Raw genomic sequence first — 27,386 nt, 5'->3', positions numbered from 1 at the left:
AATGTTTGCTTTTAAGTGGCAGAACATTTTGTAGTGGTCACAAATTGTATCACCATGCAAACCAATGAATTTATAATTTAGGAGTTGACCCCTAGTCCTGAATGCATAGTAAATCTTAGGAAGCGGGTATTTACAAACAAGCTGTGACTAGTGGTGAGTTAGCCACAGCTGTCCCTAGTCTAAAACCTAATGGTGTGTACACACGGTCCTTTTTGCCTTCTGATGTTGACGATATAGTCAACATCGGATCGGAATCGGATGCAGAGCGCAAGGGTTTTAACCCTTCAGATCCCGATCCGATTCCGATGCGCATTCACGTATCGCAAGGCAGAAAGTCTTGTCTGCCTTGACTATATAGTGCAGATCTGCACTATATAGTCAGACGGGATGCAGTTACCATCCCGGCGGTCGGGATCCCGGCGTTCAGAATCCCGACGCCGGAATCCCGACCGCCGAAATGCCGACACTTTCTCCCTCCGTGGGTGTCCACGACACCCCTGGAGGGAGAATAAATTAGTGTGCCGAGCGTAGCGAGCCCGCAAGAGGGGGCGATCCACGTCCCCCCCCCCTTGTCGGCATTTCGGCTGTCGGGATCCCGGCGTCGGGATTCTGAACGCCGGGATCCCGACCGCCGGGATTCAATACTGAATCCAGTCAGACTTGTATGCAAATCGGATGTGCCTTCAGATACTATCCACGATCCGATCTGATCGTGGATAGTATCTGAAGGCACATCTGACCGTGTGTACACACCATAACTCTATTATCCCCCTCAGTGGTCCACTGGTGCCTGCGGCTGTAAGGGCAAATTAGGTCCGCCCAGACTCCGTTGCAGCATGGACCAGTGGAGACCGTGAGGTGATAAGAGGAAAACTAACTGAAACAATACAAAACAGACACTGGGCAGTATTCAATGACGGAGTTCTCCGTGCATGGAGAGCGTTTTATTTTGCTCTCCATGCACTCTCCGTGTTCCGGAGGGCTCGCTGCCACTCCTGCTCCCACTATTCAACGTTTTTAAGACTCGCCGCCACTCGCGGCGAGTCTTAACCCCTGCAGCGGACGAGCGTCCACGGCAGGGAGCTGACAGGGAGCCGTGGGACGTGGCATCCAGGGAGATTAAAGTCTCCCTGGATGCCACAGAACATATGTGAGGGTAGGGGGCCCCCCTGGGACCCAGGCAGCACAGGCTGCCCAACCCTATAGCCAGCGGGGGACCCAGTATTCACTGCACCCGAACGTGCATACGGGTGCAGTGAATATATGAATATCTAATGAGCGGCTCGAGCGCTCCGGGCCCCTGCTGGCTGCACTGTGTAAAACAAACAAAAAAAAAAAAATGTAAAAAAAATTTTTTTTTAATTAAATATATATTCATGTGCTATAAGCACATGAATAAAAATCACATGCCCCTTCACAGAAAAAAATTCCTGATTTTTTGACACCAAAATTAAATACAAAACCCTTTTAGATTAAAAGTTCACATTCCAGCTCTCCATCAAAAGATGGAGAATTTCTACACGGAGAGAGACGGCGAAAATCACTTAGAAAGACGGAGAACATTTCACATTGAATAGGGTTGCTCGCTTTTGGAGAGCAAAATGCTCCGTCCAAGGCGAAAAAAGCACAAATTCTCCACAAAACACGGAGAACTTTTCTCATTGAATACTGCCCTATAACACAGGGACTGACAGACTGGAGAGAAGTACAAAGGCAACAATGTTGGATTAAATGTGTGTGGCCAAGTTGTCCTATGTGGGCTGTAGCTCCCTGACAGACAGACAGACAAGGCTTGGACAGACGATACGGCTGTACTGACACATCTTTGAACGGCAGGGGCACCAGGCTGCAGCTCCACAACCAAATGACAGGACCATGGCAGAACTCTGCAGGAAAGGTCTACACAGGCTGCAGGACAGGAATCAACACTGTACAGACAGGATCTCTCAGGACTGTGAACCAGGAACAATACTGAAACCAGACTCTATAACCAGTACCCCAGTGCTGGTGTGAACAGACTATAAAGCCCACTAATGAGCACACAAGCCACACCTGAGCAGCCTGACAGAACGCCCAAGCTACAGGTCTAATTAGAGCAGCTGTGCTGCACATGCTGCAATCCCATAGATACAAGGACAAGTGAATAAAGCAAAACCCGGAAGGCTATATCTGGAGAGAACATACAAACAAAACACAGAACATAAAAATACATAACAAAATACTAAAACAGAAATGGGCCACTTTGTGTCAAGATTTGGTCATTTAGCAGTATGTTGAAAGGACCTATATTTGCTTCATAGATGTTGCTGCACCACTGTGTGGCTTTAATTGTTGTTTTTTAATTGATATTTTTGTTATCTAATTCAGTCTTCTAGGTAATAATAATTCCCATTCCTTTCCAGGGTAGCAATCAAACCACTGTGAAATACATCCAGTATCAGACCTATCAGTACTAGACACAGCATTACCATGATTCCTAAGGTACTCTGCTGCGGTTTCATACAATTGCTGCTTTTCCTAGGCCTGGCGTAGGCAACCGGTGGCTCTCCAGATGTTGTTAAACTACAAGTCCCAGCATGCCTTGCCACAGTTTTGCTCTTAGGCAGTGGAAAAACTGTGGCGCGGCATTCTGTCCTAGACCAACCGCTAGATGTATTCCGTGATCGCGAAAACCCGCCAAAAAAGTTGGTCCCTGGGACCCTTCACTTCTAAAAATTGGAGTTCTACCTGACCTTTTCTCGGTCCCAATGGAGTGAAGGTTAATAATCTAAAAACGTAAACATTTAAGGCCAATATGAAGCTTTTGCCTGGGCTATATATTGTACAGGTACGGTATCCCCCCCCCCCCCCCTTAACCCTTTTTTTATACTTATCAAGTCCCCCGGCGTCCATAGCAGGCCTTCAGCATCCTCTCCGGCGTCTCCAGCAGTCCCAGGAGTGCATTGTGCAATGCCCTGGGAACTTGAAAAATCAACCTGTATTGTCATCTATAGCAGTGGTTCCACGCATACTGCACACCACGCATAGGCCTGTCTCTGCTGCCCGGGCCGTGGGACCCCCTAGTTACGGCCCTGCTGAAACAACTCTTTAAAAGCTGGCAGGGACCTCACAGCAGTGGCTGCAATGTTACTCTCATGCTGGGTATGTCCACCCCCCTCCCCAGCAGTATACATACATACTCAGCATGATGATAACATTGCAGCCACTGCTGTGTGGTCCCGGCCAGTGGTCGAACAATCCAGAGCAGCAAGGATGGGGGCTCCTCCTTGTGTGCTTGATTGCCCGGTGCCCTGGTGGCCCTGCAAAATCCATTCCCTCCCTGGAACATAAAATGCACACGCAAGCACATTTGAGAAATGAGTCCCTAGCGTTCAATAACAGGTAAAATATGCGCTATAGCACGTATTTGTGAACCCTGCATATTGGTAGCTTTTTTATTACTGTTTTGTGGCATTTTCATGTCGTCCCCTCTACCACAACTTCGACACAACTCGACATAAACTCTATTAACGTTTTGTCTTCTGGCTTATTTTTTACTTTATTTTAAACTACAACATGAAATGTACCGTATATACTCGAGTATAAGTCGACCCGAATATAAGCCGAGGCACCTAATTTTACCACAAAAAACTGGGAAAACGTATTACTCCCGAGTATAAGCCTAGGGTGGGAAATGCAGCAGCTACTGGTACATTTCCCTGTATAATAATAGCAGGACACCACAGGCTGCTCCCCCTGCCTAATAGCAGGACACCACAGGTGGCTCCCCCAGCTCACCCCTGGGACGCCCCAGGCGGCTCCCCCTGCTCACCCCTGGGACGCCCCAGGCGGCTCCCCCTGCTCACCCCTGGGACGCCCCAGGCGGCTCCCCCTGCTCACCCCTGGGACGCCCCAGGCGGCTCCCCCTGCTCACCCCTGGGACGCCCCAGGCGGCTCCCCCTGCTCACCCCTGGGACGCCCCAGGCGGCTCCCCCTGCTCACCCCTGGGACGCCCCAGGCGGCTCCCCCTGCTCACCCCTGGGACGCCCCAGGCGGCTCCCCCTGCTCACCCCTGGGACGCCCCAGGCGGCTCCCCCTGCTCACCCCTGGGACGCCCCAGGCGGCTCCCCCTGGGACGCCCCAGGCGGCTCCCCCTGCTCACCCCTGGGACGCCCCAGGCGGCTCCCCTTGCTCACCCCTGGGACGCCCCAGGCGGCTCCCCTTGCTCACCCCTGGGACGCCCCAGGCGGATCCCCTTGCTCACCCCTGGGACGCCCCAGGCGGATCCCCTTGCTCACCCCTGGGACGCCCCAGGCGGATCCCCTTGCTCACCCCTGGGACGCCCCAGGCGGCTCCCCCTGCTCACCACTGGGACGCCCCAGGCGGCTCCCCCTGCTCACCACTGGGACGCCCCAGGCGGCTCCCCCTGGGACGCCCCAGGCGGCTCCCCCTGGGACGCCCCAGGCGGCTCCCCCTGGGACGCCCCAGGCGGCTCCCCCTGGGACGCCCCAGGCGGCTCCCCCTGGGACGCCCCAGGCGGCTCCCCCTGGGACGCCCCAGGCGGCTCCCCCTGGGACGCCCCAGGCGGCTCCCCCTGGGACGCCCCAGGCGGCTCCCCCTGGGACGCCCCAGGCGGCTCCCCCTGGGACGCCCCAGGCGGCTCCCCCTGGGACGCCCCAGGCGGCTCCCCCTGGGACGCCCCAGGCGGCTCCCCCTGGGACGCCCCAGGCGGCTCCCCCTGGGACGCCCCAGGCGGCTCCCCCTGGGACGCCCCAGGCGGCTCCCCCTGGGACGCCCCAGGCGGCTCCCCCTGGGACGCCCCAGGCGGCTCCCCCTGGGACGCCCCAGGGCGTCTGGAGAACATCTGGAGAGAACATACAAACAAAACACAGAACATAAAAATACATAACAAAATACTAAAACAGAAATGGGCAACTTTGTGTCAAGATTTGGTCATTTAGCAGTATGTTGAAAGGACCTATATTTGCTTCATAGATGTTGCTGCACCACTGTGTGGCTTTAATTGTTGTTTTTTAATTTATATTTTTGTTATCTAATTCAGTCTTCTAGGTAATAATAATTCCCATTCCTTTCCAGGGTAGCAATCAAACCACTGTGAAATACATCCAGTATCAGACCTATCAGTACTAGACCCAGCATTACCATGATTCCTAAGGTACTCTGCTGCGGTTTCATACAATTGCTGCTTTTCCTAGGCCTGGCGTAGGCAACCGGTGGCTCTCCAGATGTTGTTAAACTACAAGTCCCAGCATGCCTTGCCACAGTTTTGCTCTTAGGCAGTGGAAAAACTGTGGCGCGGCATTCTGTCCTAGACCAACCGCTAGATGTATTCCGTGATCGCGAAAACCCGCCAAAAAAGTTGGTCCCTGGGACCCTTCACTTCTAAAAATTGGAGTTCTACCTGACCTTTTCTCGGTCCCAATGGAGTGAAGGTTAATAATCTAAAAACGTAAACATTTAAGGCCAATATGAAGCTTTTGCCTGGGCTATATATTGTACAGGTACGGTATCCCGTATCCGTACATCCTGTATCTGAATTATTCCAAAAAACTTGGGTTTTTGGAACAATTAAAATTTTATATTTATTCCCCCCCCCCCCCCCCCAACCCTTTTTTTATACTTATCAAGTCCCCCGGTGTCCATAGCAGGCCTTCAGCATCCTCTCCGGCGTCTCCAGCAGTCCCAGGAGTGCATTGTGCAATGCCCTGGGAACTTGAAAAATCAACCTGTATTGTCATCTATAGCAGTGGTTCCACGCATACTGCACACCACGCATAGGCCTGTCTCTGCTGCCCGGGCCGTGGGACCCCCTAGTTACGGCCCTGCTGAAACAACTCTTTAAAAGCTGGCAGGGACCTCACAGCAGTGGCTGCAATGTTACTCTCATGCTGGGTATGTCCACCCCCCTCCCCAGCAGTATACATACATACCCAGCATGATGATAACATTGCAGCCACTGCTGTGTGGTCCCGGCCAGTGGTCGAACAATCCAGAGCAGCAAGGATGGGGGCTCCTCCTTGTGTGCTTGATTGCCCGGTGCCCTGGTGGCCCTGCAAAATCCATTCCCTCCCTGGAACATAAAATGCACACGCAAGCACATTTGAGAAATGAGTCCCTAGCGTTCAATAACAGGTAAAATATGCGCTATAGCACGTATTTGTGAACCCTGCATATTGGTAGCTTTTTTATTACTGTTTTGTGGCATTTTCATGTCGTCCCCTCTACCACAACTTCGACACAACTCGACATAAACTCTATTAACGTTTTGTCTTCTGGCTTATTTTTTACTTTATTTTAAACTACAACATGAAATGTACCGTATATACTCGAGTATAAGTCGACCCGAATATAAGCCGAGGCACCTAATTTTACCACAAAAAACTGGGAAAACGTATTACTCCCGAGTATAAGCCTAGGGTGGGAAATGCAGCAGCTACTGGTACATTTCCCTGTATAATAATAGCAGGACACCACAGGCTGCTCCCTCTGCCTAATAGCAGGACACCACAGGTGGCTCCCCCAGCTCACCCCTGGGACGCCACAGGTGGCTCCCCCTGCTCACCCCTGGGACGCCACAGGTGGCTCCCCCTGCTCACCCCTGGGACGCCACAGGTGGCTCCCCCTGCTCACCCCTGGGACGCCACAGGTGGCTCCCCCTGGGACGCCCCAGGTGGCTCCCCCTGCTCACCCCTGGGACGCCACAGGTGGCTCCCCCTGCTCACCCCTGGGACGCCACAGGTGGCTCCCCCTGCTCACCCCTGGGACGCCACAGGTGGCTCCCCCTGGGACGCCCCAGGCGGCTCCCCCTGCTCACCCCTGGGACGCCCCAGGCGGCTCCCCCTGCTCACCCCTGGGACGCCCCAGGCGGCTCCCCCTGCTCACCCCTGGGACGCCCCAGGCGGCTCCCCCTGCTCACCCCTGGGACGCCCCAGGCGGCTCCCCCTGCTCACCCCTGGGACGCCCCAGGCGGCTCCCCCTGCTCACCCCTGGGACGCCCCAGGCGGCTCCCCCTGCTCACCCCTGGGACGCCCCAGGCGGCTCCCCCTGCTCACCCCTGGGACGCCCCAGGCGGCTCCCCCTGCTCACCCCTGGGACGCCCCAGGCGGCTTCCCCTGCTCACCCCTGGGACGCCCCAGGCGGCTCCCCCTGCTCACCCCTGGTACACCCCAGGCGGCTCCCCCTGCTCACCCCTGGGACGCCCCAGGCGGCTCCCCCTGCTCACCCCTGGGACGCCCCAGGCGGCTCCCCCTGCTCACCCCTGGGACGCCCCAGGCGGCTCCCCTTGCTCACCCCTGGGACGCCCCAGGCGGATCCCCTTGCTCACCCCTGGGACGCCCCAGGCGGATCCCCTTGCTCACCCCTGGGACGCCCCAGGCGGATCCCCTTGCTCACCCCTGGGACGCCCCAGGCGGATCCCCCTGCTCACCCCTGGGACGCCCCAGGCGGATCCCCTTGCTCACCCCTGGGACGCCCCAGGCGGATCCCCTTGCTCACCCCTGGGACGCCCCAGGCGGATCCCCTTGCTCACCCCTGGGACGCCCTAGGCGGATCCCCTTGCTCACCCCTGGGACGCCCCAGGCGGATCCCCTTGCTCACCCCTGGGACGCCCCAGGCGGCTCACCCCTGGGACGCCCCAGGCGGCTCCCCTCTGGGACGCCCCAGGCGGCTCCCCTCTGGGACGCCCCAGGCGGCTCCCCTCTGGGACACAACACACGGAGGGGGGAGGGAGCAGCCACCGCTGCTTACCTCCTCCAGCGTACGACTCCAGGGGGTTTGGGGTGTGCCGCTGAGGGTACACGGCCACTGCCCTGCCGTCCCCTTCGCTGCCCGGCTCCACTTTGAACAAAGGCGCGGCTATGGCAACATGCCCGCAGTCCTCCTGCACTGAGGACATGTATAGTGCAGGAGGCCGGCGGCCATGTTGCCGTAGCCGCACCTATGTTCAAAGTGGATGGCTGGACGCAGGACAGAAGCCACTGACTCGAGTATAAGCTGAGTGGGGGCTTTTTCAGCTAAAAAAAAGGCTGGAAAACGGCTTCTACTCGAGTATATACGGTAGGTTGTCTGCAGTTACCTTCTCTGCTCTCTTACCTCATTCTTAGAATATTCTAGCAAGCAAAAATTAATATGGTCTGTGAGTCATTCATGAATTTGCTCCTTAATATTTAATAATTTTGCCACGGCATACCTTACACTTTGCTGTATGTGATTTGCACAGTATTAAAATAAGGCTGAGAATTATCAGAATGATCTAACAAGCAGTAAAAAAGAAGAAATACGGAGATGGTTTGATTACATTGCCTTATATCTGGCGTGACCCACCAGTGTGATGTATATTATACTGTAAAGTAATTTCAGCGCTGAAAAAGTAAATCTTACTTTCTTCAGCAGTGTAGGGCGGAAAATCTCATGGGCCGGGTGTACTATAAATCCTCTGCTTGCTTAGCCCAAGTCCAGTGAACATTTGGTTGCAGTTAGATGAGTGGTTCTGCCAAAGGCCAGATTGCACTTGATCAGGGGAATGTTTGAAAAATGAAGGTTCAACATTGCTAAGCTCTTCTAAATCAGGACAAATAATGTGAAGTTGCGTAAATCCACACCAGATGTTCCTTCTTCTAAACTGAATGCTGAATTTAACACTATGCGGTATATCTGCTTTTGTGTCTATTGTATGTCCTGCAATCATTTAGTTTAAGCCATCACATGGTTTCTCCTAATAATTCTTAATTGATGTGGTCATATTAGAATGCGAGAACATGCTCTGCTGTATCTGAATTGTAGGACCGGGGTCTTTTGGACAATTTCCAAGATGTTGGTGATCATTATATTTAAAAATAGCTGACACCCAGCCCTTTTTTTGCCTGTAGATATGAATGCAAACACCTTTTCTTTGACTAATTAATGGGTCCATTACTGGTTTTGACTGTCTGGCTTTTTCTTAATTGTGTCTCAGCCTGGACTGTCATGTGGTTTTGCCAGTTTGTTAAATTTAATGTAATGTGAGATTATGCTGAGAGTCAGTCACAAACAGCTTGCTTAGCTAATTTAATATAACCTTTTCATATATTTGTTTGGTACATTGTTTAGTTTCCCGGCGGCCGATATATCGGCCGATCCGATCCATTTTTTTTTACCTGTTCATAACCCCACTATCCACTACGCATGGAGTTGATTTTATATAGTGTGCCGAGCGCATTAATCCGCGTCCCCTCGCGGGGCTCGCCACACTATATAAAATATAAAATCAACTCCATGCGTAGTGGATAGTGGGGTTATGAACAGGTAAAAATTGCATCGGATCGGCCGATATATCGGCCGCCGTGAAACGAAACAAGTACTGAATTTTTTCTTTACTATAAAAAAGCCTCTGCTTGTTGTGTGATCCTGCGCTGCCCCGTAGCAGAATTCTTGAGGCACACCTAGGAGAGTATTCAATCCAGAATTCTGACTGTCGGACCACCGGACATTTTTACCTGCTTCCAAGACTAACTCGACAGTCCGAATTTAGTGTTCCGACTGTTGAGTCAGAAAGTCCCTGGATCGCAGAAAGCAGATGCTGTTTCGACAATCCACGGGCGTTTCCAACAAAACAGATTTGACTTTTAAAGTGGAAACAGACAGCCTTCATTGCTGTCATAGAGATGGCAGCATTTAATAGGCGAGTGCCGATATTTTCAACTTTTGGAAAAATCAGCACAGAATAAATTCCTCCCTAAGCGGTCATTTGCTTATCGGAGCATTCGTATTCTTGACATGGATTTCAATTCCATATTGATAAAAATAAGAAAAAATGCTTAATTTTAACAGTAGTCTTTCCCCATGACCACGCCTAATGCCACTGTCCGTTTTAAATGAATGGGGTAGTATCAAAGGTGGCCCATGGTGAAAGCTACTTAGAGCGTTAGCCAACACTCAGTAAGAGGTTATGGGACTTTGCTAAATAGATACTTCAGTACTGAGTGAAGAATGTGGCTGCTTTTTGTGCCTTTTTTATTTTAAATTTTCACACCTTGTGCTTTGTTTCATATTTATCTGTAATTACTATTGCAAGTAGCTGACCATGTAATATATTTAACAACTTGAATATTTTTTTTTCTGATTTTATTGCAGTCCCATTTGCAGTTATACCTTTCTAGTTATGCAGTGCTCCCAATTGCTGGAATTCTTATATCTAGATATTCTGATTTTCACTGGCTATGGACCGTGTTCTCCTCAGAGCCTTATTCATGTGCACACTGCCTGCCATTTTTCTCAAACTGCCTAACTATCAATCCATTCCAAAGTTGGTTAATGATCGCCACACAGCATAACAGCATAACGCACCAGATAATGCTGGCATGTTGAGCCCCAGCCAGCAGGAAAGCTTTCTTTCTACCTCAACCACTATTTACCCGGCACTGGAAGCACAGGTACAACAGGAAAAATGTTCTGGGGAGAACACAGGCTCCATGGTGCGTAATGGTATTGAGGACTATTTTTTTGGAGGGGTTATGCGGCTTGGTTTGGGAGGATGGTATTTTGAAAAACACAGATGGGATGTAATTGCTCGTGTAAAATGCCTCTACTTGTATACCAATGTTCAATACATTTTGTTTTCTTTGGATTGTAGTTGGTGCTTTATGGTGGTTGCACACTACTCAGAAGTTGAGCAAGGGGCATTTAAAAGATAACTATAGTAGAGAGGGCATGTGCACATATTTGTTCAGTAATACCTCTCTTCACTGATTTTGAAAATCCCATGATTTTTGTCAGTAGAAACGGCTACAAGTAAAAAAAAAAATCCCGGGTAATGTGATCCAGGATTTTTACCCTGTCACAAGTAGGGTTTTTCGGAGGTCTTACCAAGGTGAGCTGCAGTAAAAACAGCTCCTAAGCAGCCCATACACGCTGCGATGTGGGCTGTGCGTTCTGTGCTTTGAGGTGCGCGCTCCCGCGGCACCTCGTCGCACAGTACAAAAAGTATGTGCTTGCACATACTTTTTGTACTTTGTTTTCATCACATTGCATTGCATTGCATGCACAGGCAATGCAATGCAATGTGATCCGTGCTTGTTAAGCACGGAACGCACGCCAGTATCGGGGCGTGTATGGGCAGCACTACTCAGGATTTTTGTCCCAAGAATTTCCAAAAAGCTTCTGATTGGTCCCTCCTGGACTCTGGAAGCAGATGCCACCACAGGAGATGCTGGGAGTGGCTGTTATCATTTTGGAAATACAGTGCAGTGGAAACTGGGACCAAAAGAGTAATGCTGCCTATACACTTATGCGATCAGATGTGATGGGACATCGCAATGCATTGTCCCATTGCATATGATCGCATCAAGTGATGCCCAGTGCAGCACCCGATGTCGCATGCCATCATGCGATGGATATCGGGCGGTGTGGGGCTGTGGATATCGGGTGGTGTGGGGCTGTGTAGACCTAACGGAGCTGGGGACCATAGCGGTAGAGCTTTCAGGTGGCGGGACTTGTCAGCAGCAGCTGGCTTTGAAACTCTGGATGGCCCTCTGATTGGCTGAGAGCTCTCTCTCAGCGGCCTCAGCCAATCAGAGGGCCGTGCAGTGTTTCAACGTCATCTGCTGCCTAGTCCAGCCGCCTGAAATCTCCACCACTCCGGTCCCCCGTACACAGCCGCCATGCCTCCCCTGCTGCTGCTGAGTCCCTCCGGTCCCCAGCATTAAGGTACCATCTCCCCGCTAGCGCTCCGGTCCCCATCCCGATTGCAATTGTTCATGCAATTCGATAAATATTATGTGCAGCTCATAATATCTATCGATGCAGCATTTGACATCGTGCCTGCGCATCGCGTGGAATGTCAGCTTTAAAAATGCATGCAATCATTCGATTTATCGGCCAGATGTGGTCGAAATTGAATGATTGCATGCAATATCTCACATATGTATGGGCAGCATAAGACCCAATAAAATCCTGGGTAAAAAATCTCGGGTCTGACCCATGATTTTGTTTGGGAAGGGGTATTATTGTAAGCAGAATAAAAAAGACTGACAGTTTGGAGGTTTTTACCGTGATGCCTGTTTATCAGTGCATTGAAGTGGTTCCTTTCATCCTATACCAGCAGTTCGTTTTCAGGTGGGAAGTTTGTGTAAATAGATAAAACAAGGTGACAATTGTCTTTATATTTGAAAGGATTTAGCAAGTTGAAACTCACCGCTCATTTCCTTGCAGCAAATTGCTGAGAATTCTACTCCTATTTTGAGGTATTTGTCCACCCTTCTCTTTCCCCCAAGCACACAGACAGCTGAGCCAGGGTATGCATAACAGGCTTCTACTTCACCAATCAGACTGGATTTGCTGCAGGCTGCATAGGTAAACGGATTTCTGCTTGAAATGCTTGTCTGCTTCCTGTAAAACGCTCTGCAGAGACTGCATAGTATTTTAATTATGAGCACATATTCCATTCACAAACATCTGGTTTTAGTTAATCCATAATAAGCCCATTCTAAGAGGCTTTCAGGTATCTCTTTCTGCAAAGGTTATGAGTGGCGGGTGTCTGCCAGAGGCTTTAGATAGTTCAGGCGAGTCTGTAAGCAGAGCTTTCTGCACAGTTGGGTATTGTGTATTGGCTTTGGTGCTTGTTCAGTTACATGTAAATTCTGTGGCTTGAATTTTTACACATGAGACCCGTAGTTCAACAGAGACCGAAGTCCTGAGATAAATTTGTTAGAAATTGAAATAATTTACATTTTTAATAACTATATTTATTTTTATAATTGATTTCAAAAGTAACAGTATGTATTTTATTAACAAATTAGACACCTTGCAGCACTAATAATTTTAAATTAACTAAAGGAAATATCTTGGGGGTGTTTATGCAATTTAACCAAGGGGTACAGATGCAATATTTAGAGTTATATTATAAACCACAATATAGGTTGAGGATTCCTTATCCATTATCCAAATTATCCCTTTTTTGGACTTCTAGCACCCCCCCCCCCCCCCCAAAAAAAAATGACCATGGGTTCCAGGCCCACTACATATTAAGAAACTCTTATACCTGAACAAGTTTGAGTCTACGCCAGTGATGTGCGATCAGCTGAGGCAGAGCCTCCCCTGTCATACAGTATAGTTCAAAGTTTTGACTGTAAAGGTGCATATACACTGTACAATGCATGCACCGAAAGATTTCGGTAACCAATTTTCTTTGAATTTTCAGTGTCCTGGACAAACGATATTGTGCACACACACTGAACGATAAAAGATCTAGCTAGACTCTATAGCTTTTTGTGAAAGACCTGCAATATTGATTTGCCTGCACAGTCGATGAACAACCTTGATGAATGAGCAGCAGGACCACACATCATTGTCCCTCATTCGTAGCATACACACTGGCCAATATTTTGACCAATATTGTTCAGAAGGGCCAAAATGAACAATATTGTTCAAAAAATTGTACAGTGTGTGTGCGCCTTTAAGAATTAAAAGAAAAATACAAAACATATGGTGCACTACCTACCTTGTCCTCACACTTCTGATCTAAACTCAGCAAATTTCCAGTTCTATTGCTGCACCTTTGTAGAATACCTACATTTACCTCTCATATAAGTGTGTGTAAATCCTGCTTTGATACTAGCCAGTGCTTCCCCAGCCATGTACCTCACCACACAACCCGCCACACACACAGTTGTATCTAGCTTCAACAGAATAAACACCTATGAACAAAATATTTAATGAAAACCACAATGCAATATAAAAGTTAAAAAGGCACATTCTGTACACCTAAAGTTAGACACTTTGGTGCTTATTTGTGGATGAAATATCTTCTATATTTACAGTATTAATTTTCACTTAAAGAAATAAGCATATAAAACAAACTGTACTCTTTACGCAGTGAGCTATAAATAGTTTGTATTTAATTCTGGTTTTCATTTGCTTTTACATTAGCTCATAAGTATATTTGCCATTTATGATGTGGGTTGCTTTGGAGCAGATGGTACCATATCCCACAAGTGCTTTGAAGCTGCATCTTTTCTCAATATGGATCAGTAACGCCGAAATCCTGCTCTTCAAACAACCATTTTATTTTGTTGTCATACATAATCTTCTTTGGATCTAGATCATGGAATTAAATATGCGACAAGTTAAATGTATTTGGAAATGGAACAATTGTATAATTTCCTGTATATAGGATGATTTGAGTCAATGGTGCTCAAACCCCTCATTCTAGCTGATGGCAAGGTCCTTATTTTTTAATTATTGATATATTATGTAACGCATACATACATTTTTTTTGATTGAATATTTGTGCATAAATAAAATGTAAATTAAGTGGCCACTTTTGGTTCTGTGTAGGACCCCTCTGTGCCATTGAGACTGAATTTTTTGTGTTATGGATTCATAAGTATGTTGAACTCCATTGCTGTGGAACCAATTTAAGATGTACTTTGTTATTATATTAGGAGATGGGTAGACTGTGGCCATATTCTCATCTGCATTCGTTGCAGTGCATTTTTTTTTCTCTACATCTGCGGACTCCAACATGTCAGCATGGATTACTCTGTCCATTCTTCTGTGATGTCTCTCATTTGGCTGTTTTGCACTTTGCTCATTGTTTTTGCTGGCTGTTTTTTGTAAACTTGAGAGTTTATTAAATGTGAAAGCTCCAGATGATCAGCTGTTCTGAGATACTTTAATCACCCATTTAATCACTCTTCTTTACCATATTTCTGCGTTAGGCCCATTCAGATCACAAATCCTGGGTCACATTTCAGTTCAGGATACGGGTCCCTCCCAAGAGCGTAGCAGCCCGGGTTATTGCCAGGTCACTGACATCTGTCTGATGCGGGGTGGAGCAGCGGGGCATCATAAGGGGGCGAGGAAGGAGGCAGAGCTTAGAGCTGACACTGTCTCCAAACGCCTCCTCCGTATACCACTTTCACATCGCACAAATAACCCAGATTGATGTGCAGTGTGAAAGGGCCTTTTCAAAATTCCCAGGTCCAGCAACCTGGCATTCTTACCCGGGTTAAACCCAGGTCCCGTTCACACTATATGGAGGAGGCAGCATTGAGGCAGCATCAGTTTCAAGCGCTGCCTACGCCCTCGATGACGCCTGCACCTTTATGACATCAGTAACCTGGCTTTTTGCAGGGTCGCTGTGGGGGAGCTCAATTCACAAATGCCAGATTGCTCCTATAACCGACCCTTGTCCAAAACCCGGGTGCAACCTGACATTTGCGATGTTAAAGGGGTAATAGTGTGAATGAGACCTTGGTCGCTTGACCCCGGGTTACATTGTTCACGCTGCACAGCAACCCAGGTCACAGCCTTGTACATTCCTGGTCATGAAACCGGGTTGTTTAACCCAGGAAACATGGCTGTGGTGCTTTCAGACCCCAGATCAATAACCTGTGTTGATTTGGTGGTCTTAAAGGGATATAAACACATAACTGGGTCAGTAGATATTTACAACAATTAACTAGTAGACCTAATAAAGTGGCCATTAAGGATTTATTTATAAAAAAAAAATTATAATGCTATTTTTACTTTTTACATAATGCCTACCAAGAAATTGGCAAAAGTCTGGCTGGAAGACTCTTAAGATGGGATTTCAACTCACGCAATACCCTGCTAAAAGTTATCCTATGCATGATCCTGGAAAATGCACCTCTATGAATTATTGAATATTGCGGAGGTTTGAGCCTCTTAGGGGTGATTCAGTTTTTTTTTTTTTTTTTTTAGGCTAATATAATGAACTGGTGCCCGATGGAGCAATTCACTTGGCGGCCTCCTAAGCCAACGGACAGAATTATTCAAAAAGCACCCAAATGTCACTTTTTAGTCTAAATGTGGGCAATTCAATTCTACCTCCAACTACCACCAAATGGCATCTGATGAAGCAATTGTTGCTCCATCTGGGGCACAAATAGCAGTGGTGGGACACATCAGTTTGCAATCTCATGAATTGGCATAATGTGTAATAAATCAGCACTTTAAGTGCCCAAGCTGAAGTTTGAGCTACACAAGCAGCACTTTACTAATGTGCCCAACAGGGTGAACGGTTGCTCCGAAGGGCACCCTTACATTTGGACACCCACCAAATAATCGAATTCCCTCTTAGGGTCATCACTGTCTATCCTTGCACATGCATATATTATTTTTAGGTATATATTATAGATGTAGTTAGAGTATTTGGCTTTTATAAAAGGGACTTGATGTAAGAGGGTTTTTAATATTTAATTAGTAGAATACTCAGGAAGTCTCTGCAGGGAATTGGATGATCTCACTGAGATATATAGCTGATTACATGACATCAGTTCTCAAGGAATCCTGCTGCACACATGCAATTTTTTTTTTTTTTTTTGCTTGTGAAATAATTAGCCACTTAATTTACAGCCTGTCAATAAGCGAATGATCCAATGATAGACTTGCTCTTCATCCATATGCTTAGTAAAGGATAGTCTTTTTGTGGCATTTCATTATTACATTTTCTTTCTGTGAGCCATAAAAACTATCCCTAGATTTTAATTAGCGATGTGTGAAATCAGGACATTTTAATGAATGTACCCTTGCTAGGAATAAAAAAACCTGCCTGGATAGCAGAGAGAGTGTCACACATGTCCATATGGATTGTAAACTTGTGAGCTGGACCTTCCAAGTTTTTGATTGTTCGTAACTATTTCCAATTGTAGTTCGCAATTGGCGCTATATAAGAAACTGTTGAAAAAATTATTTATCTGATAATGGTAACAATGCAAAATAATTAGCCAGGAATTGCAGCTGGTGAATAATATCTGAGAGATACTTCGTGGTTTGGTGAATGTTACTTGCATGGTGTATGTTGGATTGCAGAGCTTGTACTATATGAGATTTGTTATATTTGTTTAAACAAAACTTTATTCATGTGTTTTATGAAGTGGAATCATGGTGCACTTTAACATTTTTAGTCCTGTCTACACCCTTCCATCATAACGGCTTTCTCTTATCAGAAATTCATGCTTGCGGAGTTCTTATACATTCTGCGGGTCTATATGTCATTGGCCCCTTTCACCACCATTTAATCAGCATCGGTTATTGATATTAATTTTAGGATTAAAAGTTTATTATGGCAGTTTACCATTACAGTGTTACCAGGACAGAACCGATGATAGGTGGTGTTTTGCAATAGGTGCACAGTACAGGTTGTGTCTGAGGGATTTGCAGATCCCTCTCCAGTAATACTGGGTCATTCCATGGTAACAAACGTAATATTTTCTGCTAAACAGGTCATGTAAAATATATTTTGTGCAAAGTAAAATGTTGTTTGTGTGATACATGATATGCTTTCATTTTGATGCAAAACTTGTCATGAAAACTGGTAACAAATGTTACATGAAAAGGACTTTTCCATGGAATGGCCAATTGTAGACTAGGCTACAGCAGGTAACACCATCTCAAGATGTGTGTATTGTGGTCAAGCTCTGGATGCTCAGCTTTTCAGTGGTTGATAGATTTGTGGCAACTACAGTCAGCATTGCAATTGCAGTGTAATGTAATTGTCAGCTCATTCTAGGAGATGGTGCTTTTGGTAATGCCCTGATGCTAAAAAATGGTTCTAGTCATTGAAATAGCAGTTTTCATGTGGTTTTAGGGGTCATAAATGGCACCCTTAGTAACTCTACAGGAGGCATTATATTTAGCATGTTTTTGTTTAATGTGGGTTATTTTATTTATTTTGTTAATGGAAAATTATTCCAATGAAACCATTTCAGTGTGGTAGATTCCACATTGCTCTGGGGAACCTTGCCTGGCTGTTACATCATGAGAGTATGTGTTTCAAAGTTTCCAAAAATGAAAACAATAGATGTCCATAAGCAACAAATTAAGATTCTTAACTATCTTTTTTGTAGAATGCACTAAACAAATGAAATCCAATCTCTGCTTGCTATTGGCAACATTTGTTTTATAAAATGTTTAAAGGATTTAGGAAACAAGAAAAAAAATTCCTTGTTATATACCGTAAACCTTATATATCTGACTACATCGCTTAGAAATTAAGCATGGATCATTCCATGTGCAGGTCCCCAGCGATGGCATTGCGCTTAACCCTGCGTCTTCATCACTGGGCTAGATTTAAGCCGCATACACACTTGCCGGTGCCCTCTGCCGACATTGGTGGCATCGGGGGGGGGGGGGGGGGGACACATCTGCAAGTGCATACACACCTACCGATGACGGCTCCGAGGTGAGCTGTTGCTTGGACGTCGTTAATGAGAACCTTCCGCGTATAGACATGCTGGATTAGGGAGGGGGTCGATAACGACAGGGAGTGTACTCACTAGCCAAGATTGATCACAATATCGCTCCGAAAGCCCTTTCTGATCAATATTGTGAACAATATCGCCTAGTGTGTATGAGGCTTTATACTGCATGCAATATTAATCTAGTCATCGCCAGTGTTCTCACCAGAGAACACTGGCCGTGCCAGATCGCTCAGCACACATCGCTGGTGTATCGCATGTCTGCTGAGCGATCTGTATTACACTACATCACTCAGCACGGAGGCTCAGTCACTCCATGTGTATGCCGCATAACTCCTTTTTTTTTTTTTTTATCTATTTGACCTAAAAGATTAAGCTAATTCTGAGTGTCTCATAACCCTACCATGCAGTAAAGTCTTCAACTATGACTGAGCACTAATGGCTGTAAACAGGGTTCTTTTTTTTGTTGTTATGGTTCTCAAAGGCAAATAACAAATCTGAAAATGATACTTCCTGCATTGTGTCTGTGCTGTGTGCACAACCAGCACTATATGATTACAGTTGCAAAGGCATACTCTCTCTGGAATGCAGTTGTAAGTGAACTACTGGCAAATTGCATGTAAAGGACAACTAATAGTGAAATTCTATTGCCTGTATTAAGTGTCGGGAGGTCATACAGCATAAGTAACTGATCTGAAACTTTCTCTCCATTTCACTTTTAGGGAAGTTAGCCACAATTGGTTGACTGTTTCAAACAGTAGCCTGGTGCCAGAATTGTATTCTCTGCAAGAAGTGTAAGTTCTACATAGCTGTTTTTTTTTTTTTTTTTTCCTCACAGACCTGTGTAATTTGAAGTGGGTGGGTGCAGGAACAACCATTTTATATTTCCTATGTCTAATAAATTGTATAATAACCATTGCATAAGAGTTTTTTCAACAATTTTCTTACCTTAAGATAATCAGAAATGCAGAAATTACATGTACAGGTTTTAATTTCCCTGTAATTTATTTTTCAGTTGCAGCTTATCTTGCAGCAGGATTTATTCAGCGATGTAATATTGGGCTAATAATACTGATAGGTCAACGTTTCATATACATAGACGTGTGTTGGGGTTATTTTCTGTGGCAGGGATGTGTCCTGAGTAAGGCCCCATTAGATCAATGTGCGATATCTTTATCGGCGGGACCATGGTTGACGGGACTTTTTCAGGATTTTTTGGTGCCAAATGTTACAGGGGTTCCTGGGGGTACTGTGTATGTGCACAGTGTCCCCTCGGATGGCTCGCCATGCTTCTGGCACGGTGCCTCACTACGCTCCACACACTATTGTATTCTAACTCTATGTCCACTTACATAGTAAAGAATGATCCGAGTGGACCGGCATTAAAAATTCCTGAAAAAGCCCAGTCAACAATGGTCCCGCCGATCAGCCGCCCATGCCTGACTAGCATTACTGACGCCGACTATCTGTACGCGTCTCACTAAGCTGGGTCGACTAAGGGTGGTTGACCATACCATGGTTGATCTAAACCCCGTCGACCCGGGGTCTTGATGTCACTTGTTTACTATTTGGTATGCGGGGATATATTTGTAATGCTGTGATTGGTTCGGCATCACAGGCCTCTATTCCTAGGGATGCATGCACACTGCTGTATTTTCTGTGGAGACCAAGCCATGTCCCCTATTCAATCTACAAACTTGCATTTTTATTACTTGTCCTTATTTTATAAGGAAGGCAGTCTGTGTGATATATGTTGTATAACATTCTGAGGAGTTCTATTCAGTGTAACACATTTTATTATTCTTAAAGACCTGGACATAAAGATATATGTATTTTGCACACAGTATTAATACTTCATTAATGACTGTTCTCCTTTCAGGAAAATGAATTATAATGAGTTAACTGCAATCCCTCACCTTGGAGAACCAACATCTAACATCACTCTTCTATCGCTGTAAGTGCAGCCATGTATGCTTTCTATCCCTATGTAGCGATTAGGTCGACAGTGTCTAGTCAACAGTCAAAAGGACGACCACTCTCAGTGGACAATCAAAAGGTCAACGTTTGTTTTTTAAATCATGAAAAACTGACTTGTTTATCCTTTACCAGCTCAATGGGCATAGAGGGAGATATAATAGTAATATAACAGTGTGCCAAGGGCAGCAAGCCATGTGAGGGGTCGAGGAACACTTATACAGTGTCCGTGTTGACGTAGACACCAATAAAAGTGAGAACCATGTAGACCGAATGCATGTCTACGTTTTTCACGTGTCAACCTTTTGACTTGACAAATAGTGGTCGACCTTTTCACTGTTGACCTGGACACTGACTACTTAATTACCCATACCCCAACATGACCGTAAAAAAACAAAAAGCAAATATTTTCTCTGGTATGCTTCCAAAAGGAAGCCATTGGTCAACTAGTGCACTTGCATTAATTTGAGAACGATCTGATAAAGATTATAAATAATTCCCTGAACTGTATAATGGGCACATGAACATGACCAGGCTTTGAAGATGGCCTAATGACTAGATTCTTGATTTCGTGCAGGGTATAAATAAATTGGAGCAATATTTAAGGAGCGCTACCACATTTTAGTAAAATGTTTCTTCTAGTGAAGAATTCCTCCTAAGCCGTTTCTAGAAAACTACCTACAAGAGCATGCTCAGTCATTTCATAGTTAAATATTAGCTTTGTGTATGGTCATGCAGCAATGCAGTTTGTTTCCTTGACTTTTATTACATTGGGGATTGTTTTATATTGCGCTTTTCCTTTTTGCAGAATACATAATAAAATTTCTGAGTTGAATGGAGACCTGCTTCAGCAGTATCTTTCACTGGAATCGTTGGACCTGAGCTCCAATCTTCTCACAGAATTAAAAAGCTCTTCCTTCCCACGAATACCTTTGAAGTACTTGTGAGTAATGCATTAGTTTCTTTCAGTTTTACAGCAATGTGAATGTTTTGGTGACCTACAATCTTCATGAGTGTTGTGGGCATGTGGAACTAAATTGACATAGTCTGGTTGTAATATGCAATAATGACATCCTTTAGTCCAGCCCCATTACAGATATTTAAAAAAGCCAGGACATATAGTAGGTGAGAAAGTTGAACCACTTCGATGACGTGATCGCATCAGATGTAACCCAAACCAGGCTGGGCTTTACCTGATATGGTGACATCTAATGCGACCTGTCAGAAAAGCCCACAATGCGGAAGCTGAAAGATAGGTTTCTAGTAGCAGACAGTTTGATGGTCTTAGATAAACAGGTACTTGCGTATCTGTAGGGGCGCCAATGTTTAAGTTGCCTTGTCAAGCTGCATCCTGGGAAAAGGGGTTATCAGTCCCTTTGTAACAACTGATCTATGGGGTGAAGGTTGCGTTTACTGTGTAACAGTAGTTAAAACACGGTGTGCATTTATTAATATAAGTAAAATTATAAGCAATGGATATATGTCATGATATTAGGAGATGCTCAAAACTGAGCATATAAATATTTGGGTTCTTGTTTCCTAGCACAGCACCCAGATTTCCTACGTACGGCACTGTAGGTAAATCGCATCGCATGGGCCATTGTAACGGCATGCGATTTTTTTCTTTAATGTAATTTTTTTTCTATGCTCATTGCACCCACATTAGGTATACAATAATATGATTGTATGTCCCCAAAAATAGTTTTAAGACACCCCCCACTATCCACGCCACCCCGAAGCGTGGCGAGCGGCGGCGGCACGCTTCCTCCGACCTTTTCATTCCCCCACTATCCACGTAGGCGTGGAGTTGATTTTATATAGTGTGGCGAGCGGACGTGGATTACTTTACATGTATTGCGCGTCCCCTTGCGGGGCTCGCCACGCTTCGGGCTCTCTGCGCTCGCCACACTATATAAAATCAACTCCACGCCGACGTGGATAGTGGGGCAATGAAAAGGTTGGAGTGCAATGCGATGGCCCGGGGCAGAGAGAGCAGTGAATATAACACATAGGAAAATCTCATCGCACATCCTTTGATAAGGATCAAATATGGTTTGAGGTAACATGTTTAAAAAAAGGGGCAGACTAGATGGGCCAAGTGGTTCTTATCTGCCGTCAAATTCTATGTTTCTATGTTTCTATCGCATGGCCCTAAAATGGCCCATGCGATGCGATTTTACTAGGCAGAATAGCCCACTAAGCAAATTGCTTAGTGGGCGCTGTTCTAGGAAACAAGTACCAATATTTGTAAGAAAACACACAAGATGCATCATGTAAAGAGTATGTTATTGATATCACCTCAATCTTTGCAAAGTCCCTCTTTTTGGGCCCAAAAGAGTTGGTTCCGATGGTGAATGGCGTAGTGGCGTCTTTTTAAATGCTTCCTCCAATAGAATAATGGGGGTGAAGTTCCTCCAAATTTGGAATATCTGAAGCCGTAAAAAGTCCACTTGTTCCCAGAATAGGCGTGTTAGAGAGATGGCGTTCCTCCACAATGCTGTCCAGTGCCTGGTGGTGGTCTGGGATCGCCTTAAGGATGTTGGATATTACTCCAGAGGGAGAGAGGGTGAGGTGCTGGGTTAGCAGCATTGTGGTATGGTGCCTGTAGCCTTGAGGGACCTCCTGACCTCTCTGCAATTCTATGGATCCGTCCTCAGTGTTGGGTGCAGTGATCGACCAGCCTAGCAGCACCCCCCACCCGTCAGCTGCAAAGAGCAGCAGTGGCCAGGGAAATCTAGTGCGCTGAGCCACAGTGCCCTTTGTAATCCTGGCGCCTGCAACTCTCTCTGCAGGAGCCCGGTATGTAAAATGATCAGCCTGCAGAGAAGAGCAATAGCTGGAAAATGGCAGTTCCTGATGGACTGATTTGTTGATGTGTCTATAGTGACCATCAAAGTTTTCACCAAGGAAGCTTTTTTATTTGAAAGTATGGAGTCCCCTCTTTCAAATTACGTGGCATCTTAATTATTGTCTGGTAACAACCTCACTGCAGAAATGCTTATATAGCCCGGAGACGGAAAGGGTCCTAATGCTCAGGTCACCCACATCTTTGCATCAATTTCTTCCTTTTTTGGATCCTGTTCTAAAAAAAAGCTTGCAGGTGTGCATGCTAAACAGATCTATAATGATGTATATCTGGTGTCAGTGCTCTCATAGTAGTGAGATAGTTCTGCCATTTCACACTCCTATATTATTTTGCTTCATTTGTTCAACTATTGAAATTTCAAGTTTCAATGATTTTTGTTTGGAAACAATTTGGCTTTCATCCTGTTGCATTTATTTATTTGTCTTGTGCGTCACTTATTTTTTTCAGGAATCTGAGCAATAATAAAATTGCTGTTTTAGAAGCTGGTTCTTTAGACAACTTATCTGGATCATTAATAGTTTTGAAACTGAACAGAAACAAGATTAGCATGATTCAACCCAAAAGTTTAAAGCTCCCACATCTACAGTACCTGTGAGTACATTTTTTTTCCTTTTACTGTTTTGTGTGAGTGATTCTAAACTAGAGTAATGGTGGGTACACTCTGGCTGACCCGGCGGCTGTCCATACTGATTTGATATCGATGGGCAGCGGGTTGCCGGCATCAGCCAGGACGGAGGGAGGGAAGGGGGGATTCTGTATTGAGCAGCATTGCACTTCTTTCAATCTAGATGGTCAAACAGAAATAGACTTGCCTGCCAAGTCTGTTTATGCTTTTTATCCCGATGCCCCAGGGCCACGCATCCGGATCGAATGCAGCGAACACTGTGCGATTGAGTGTATTTTTTTATTCGATTTGGACTACGTAGTGCAAATTGAATAGAAAATAGCACTGAATCACACCGTGTGTACACAGCATAACTGATATGTCTGTCCATTCAGCAAGCAACATGGAGGAGACACGGGATGCAGCACAGTGGCGTCCATGAATTGGGGGAGGGGGGGTTATCACAAAGCACAGATACACATAAAGGTTAGCCCCCTGTGGATCACCAGTGCTGAGTGCATTGGTAGTCAGTATAAGCCATTACACCAGGCATGTCCAAACTATGGCCCTCCAGATGTTGTAAAACTACAAGTCCCATCATGCCTTGCCACAGTTTTGCTATTAGGGAATGCTAAAATGAGTTCAAGGAATGCTGGGATGTGTAGTTTCACAACAGCTGGAGGGCCATAGTTTGGACATGCCTGTATTACACTGTGTTTAAACCCGCCTCCTGGGCTCCTGTCAAATTAGCCAATTGCAGTCCAGGGGTCTGGATTAAATGTGTGTAATGACTGATGCTGGTTCCAGCACCCGATGCACTCAGCGCTAGTGTTCCCCAGGGATTGATCCAGCAATGTAATACATTCACCATAACATGTATGTATATATGTGCTCGGCAATCCCCCCTGCACATGGTCAGCGCTGCTGGACATAAGTTCTTAAGAAAAGTTGTATGTGTCTGCTCAATCAAATTATCATATTAGTACTTCTAACACTACATTATGTTTCAACCTACATTACCAGATACTGCAGCTTGTACCTGGGTCATTCCAAGGTTGACCCCTTTTGCATTGAACCCATGTCTGCCTTGGACAGTGTGTCAGTCATTAGAAGTAGTAGATGACTTCATGAAAAGTAGAACTAGCCAACAACTCCTTTTTATTTTTTTTCGGTACTTGTTTCCTATCTGGGCGCCCAGGTTTTCTACGTACGGCACCGTAATGAAATCGGATCGCATCGCATCGTACACATACACGATATTGAACGATGCGATCCGATTCGATTTCCCATAGGAAACAATGTGAAATGGCTCAATTTAGCCAAATTCTCATAGGAACAATAGTTAATGGGCCAAAAACACCCCTGAACATTGAAATGTCCCCCCAAAAGTAGTTTACGCCACCCCGCCATCAACGTGAACCCGAAGCGTGGCGAGCGCAGCGAGCCCGCGAGGGGCGGCGGTACGCGTCCTCCGACCTTTTCATGCCCTACTATCCATGTCGGCGTGGAGTGAGAATAGAATAGTGTGGCGAGCGCAGCGAGCCACCGAGCCCGAAGCGTGGCGAGCGGCCGCGGATACCTTCACAGTTATACGCGTCCCCTCGCGGGCGACGCGGACACCTGGGAAGCCCGCGAAGGGACGCGTTTACCTGTGAAGGTATCCGCGTCCCCTCGCGGGGCTCGCTGCGCTCGCCACGCTTCGGGCTCGGTGGCTCGCTGCGCTCGCCACACTATTCTATTCTCACTCCACGCCGACGTGGATAGTAGGGCATGAAAAGGTCGGAGGACGCGTACCGCCGCCCCTCGCGGGCTCGCTGCGCTCGCCACGCTTCGGGTTCACGTTGATGGCGGGGTGGCGTCAACTACTTTTGGGGGGACATTTCAATGTTCAGGGGTGTTTTTGGCCCATTTACTATTGTTCCTATGATAATTTGGCTAAATTGAGCCATTTAACATTGTTTCCTATGGGAAATCGAATCGGATCGCATCGCATCGTGTATGTGTACGATGCGATGCGATCCGATTTCTCTACGGAGAATAGCATGGTGCGCAATTAACTTAGTGGGCGCCCAGATAGGAAACAAGTACCTTTTTTTCATACCTTAACCCAGGTCGCACCTTTCGCACTCTTGTCACGACCAGGTAGCGGACCATTACACAGGCCGCAGTGTTTTTTGTTTTTTTTTGTCTCTGTATCAAAGCAGTGCTAAAATACTATGTAACTGTACATTTTTCATTTTAGTGAGTTGAGACGTAATCGAATCCAAATTGTGGAAAGCTTGACCTTCCAAGGACTGGACTCGCTAAAATCTTTAAAAATGCAACGGAATGGAATCAACAAACTAATGGATGGTGCGTTTTTTGGACTGGACAGTATGGAACATCTGTAAGTAATCTGTTTAATAAGGTTTAAAATAAAGTTCACTTATCTAAATACTACATATCTGAAAACATAGTGCATATAGTGAGTAATAGATGGACTATTTCTCTACATTTCTTCTGTATCTAGAGTGGCTTTGATGGTGCTGCTCTAAATAGAATTAATAGTGATGGTTGCGCTGTTGGAGATGCATTCATGTGCTATCAAGCTTTAGCAGAGGAAGCCAGTGATTGGGTTAGTAGGGCACAATATAGGGGGTTATTCAATCCCGAATCTGACAGTTGAATTCACAGCCGCTTTCGACCTGTTCTGACTCGACAGTCAGTATTCGCTGTTTTGTCGGAATCTGCCACGAATTTGGCAATTAGCGGCTGTTTCTGACTATTCAGTTTCAGCTTAAAAAAAAGCCGACTCTGAAAGTCTTCAATGCTGTCGGAAACTGCAGCATTGAATAGGGGAGTGCCGCTATTTCTGTCTGTGGAAATAGAGGCACAGACTGAATAACCCCCTTAGTATGACAAAAGGGATGGGACGCTGCCAAACAATGACCATTATTTTTATTATTATATTTTTTTTTTTATTGCCCTTAAGGCTGATATATGGAAGACAATACTAGTATAACCTTTGCAACATATAATTACTGTTCACATGCATTTTCAAATGATTCATGTTAGTCTGTAATCATTTTTTTTTTCATAAGAAGTTTCCTTTACATAGATCCATGTTACCATGGGCATTTCTCTTTGTTAACATGCGCAAATAAAAAGTTTACAGATTTTTTTTTTACTTTTAGATCTTGCTTTAAGATTTATATTTTTGTTTTTGTCTCCTACAGTGAGTTAGAATATAATAATGTCACGGACATTAACAAAGGCTGGCTGTATGGTTTACGGGCTCTACAACAACTTTACATGAACCAAAATGCAGTGCAAAAAATCAGTCAAGATGCGTGGGAGTTTTGCCAGAATCTCTTGGATCTGTAAGTGTTCAATTGCATTCCTCCTAGCATGTGTGTTTGTGGGACATTGTGCAAGATTCCAGCTCTGGGTGTTTCTCTTCTGCATCTGGGTGCCATTCCATCATTAACTGTGATAAACAGCGTACGTTTAATAGCTCCACTGGGTAATCATTCAAGATGGGCTTCCCAGATTCTTTCACATTGCTGACCAGTTGACTTTTAGGCATTTGCTTCCAAGACCACCATGTTTGTTCTTTTGATGCACCAGCATCCCCTGACTATCAACTATGATTGGTTTTAACTATTCTGTGTTGGGAGAGCAGCGGGTATGGAGAGAAAAATATGCATACTGAACGATCCATAACTGAAACCCCACCACTAAAATGCAGCCTTTTTTCATTATTATT

General features: G+C 45.9%; 1 protein-coding gene across 1 annotated transcript in view; it reads left to right on the top strand.

Annotated features, from left to right (window-relative positions):
• LRIG2 (leucine rich repeats and immunoglobulin like domains 2) overlaps positions 1-27,386 on the top strand; it is an 81,151-nt gene that overhangs the window by 12,024 nt on the left and 41,741 nt on the right. Inside the window, exons 2-7 of the mRNA XM_083172777.1 lie at positions 18,920-18,991; positions 20,077-20,151; positions 20,980-21,114; positions 23,485-23,628; positions 25,884-26,027; positions 26,857-27,000. Coding sequence (XP_083028903.1) covers positions 18,920-18,991; positions 20,077-20,151; positions 20,980-21,114; positions 23,485-23,628; positions 25,884-26,027; positions 26,857-27,000 — 714 coding nt within the window. The remainder of the gene's footprint in view (positions 1-18,919; positions 18,992-20,076; positions 20,152-20,979; positions 21,115-23,484; positions 23,629-25,883; positions 26,028-26,856; positions 27,001-27,386) is intronic.

This window comes from Crinia signifera, chromosome 2, assembly GCF_055691185.1.
Source record: "Crinia signifera chromosome 2, ASM5569118v1, whole genome shotgun sequence".
In the NCBI taxonomy this organism is placed as follows: domain Eukaryota; kingdom Metazoa; phylum Chordata; class Amphibia; order Anura; family Myobatrachidae; genus Crinia; species Crinia signifera.
This window is presented reverse-complemented; position numbering and strand designations above follow the sequence as displayed.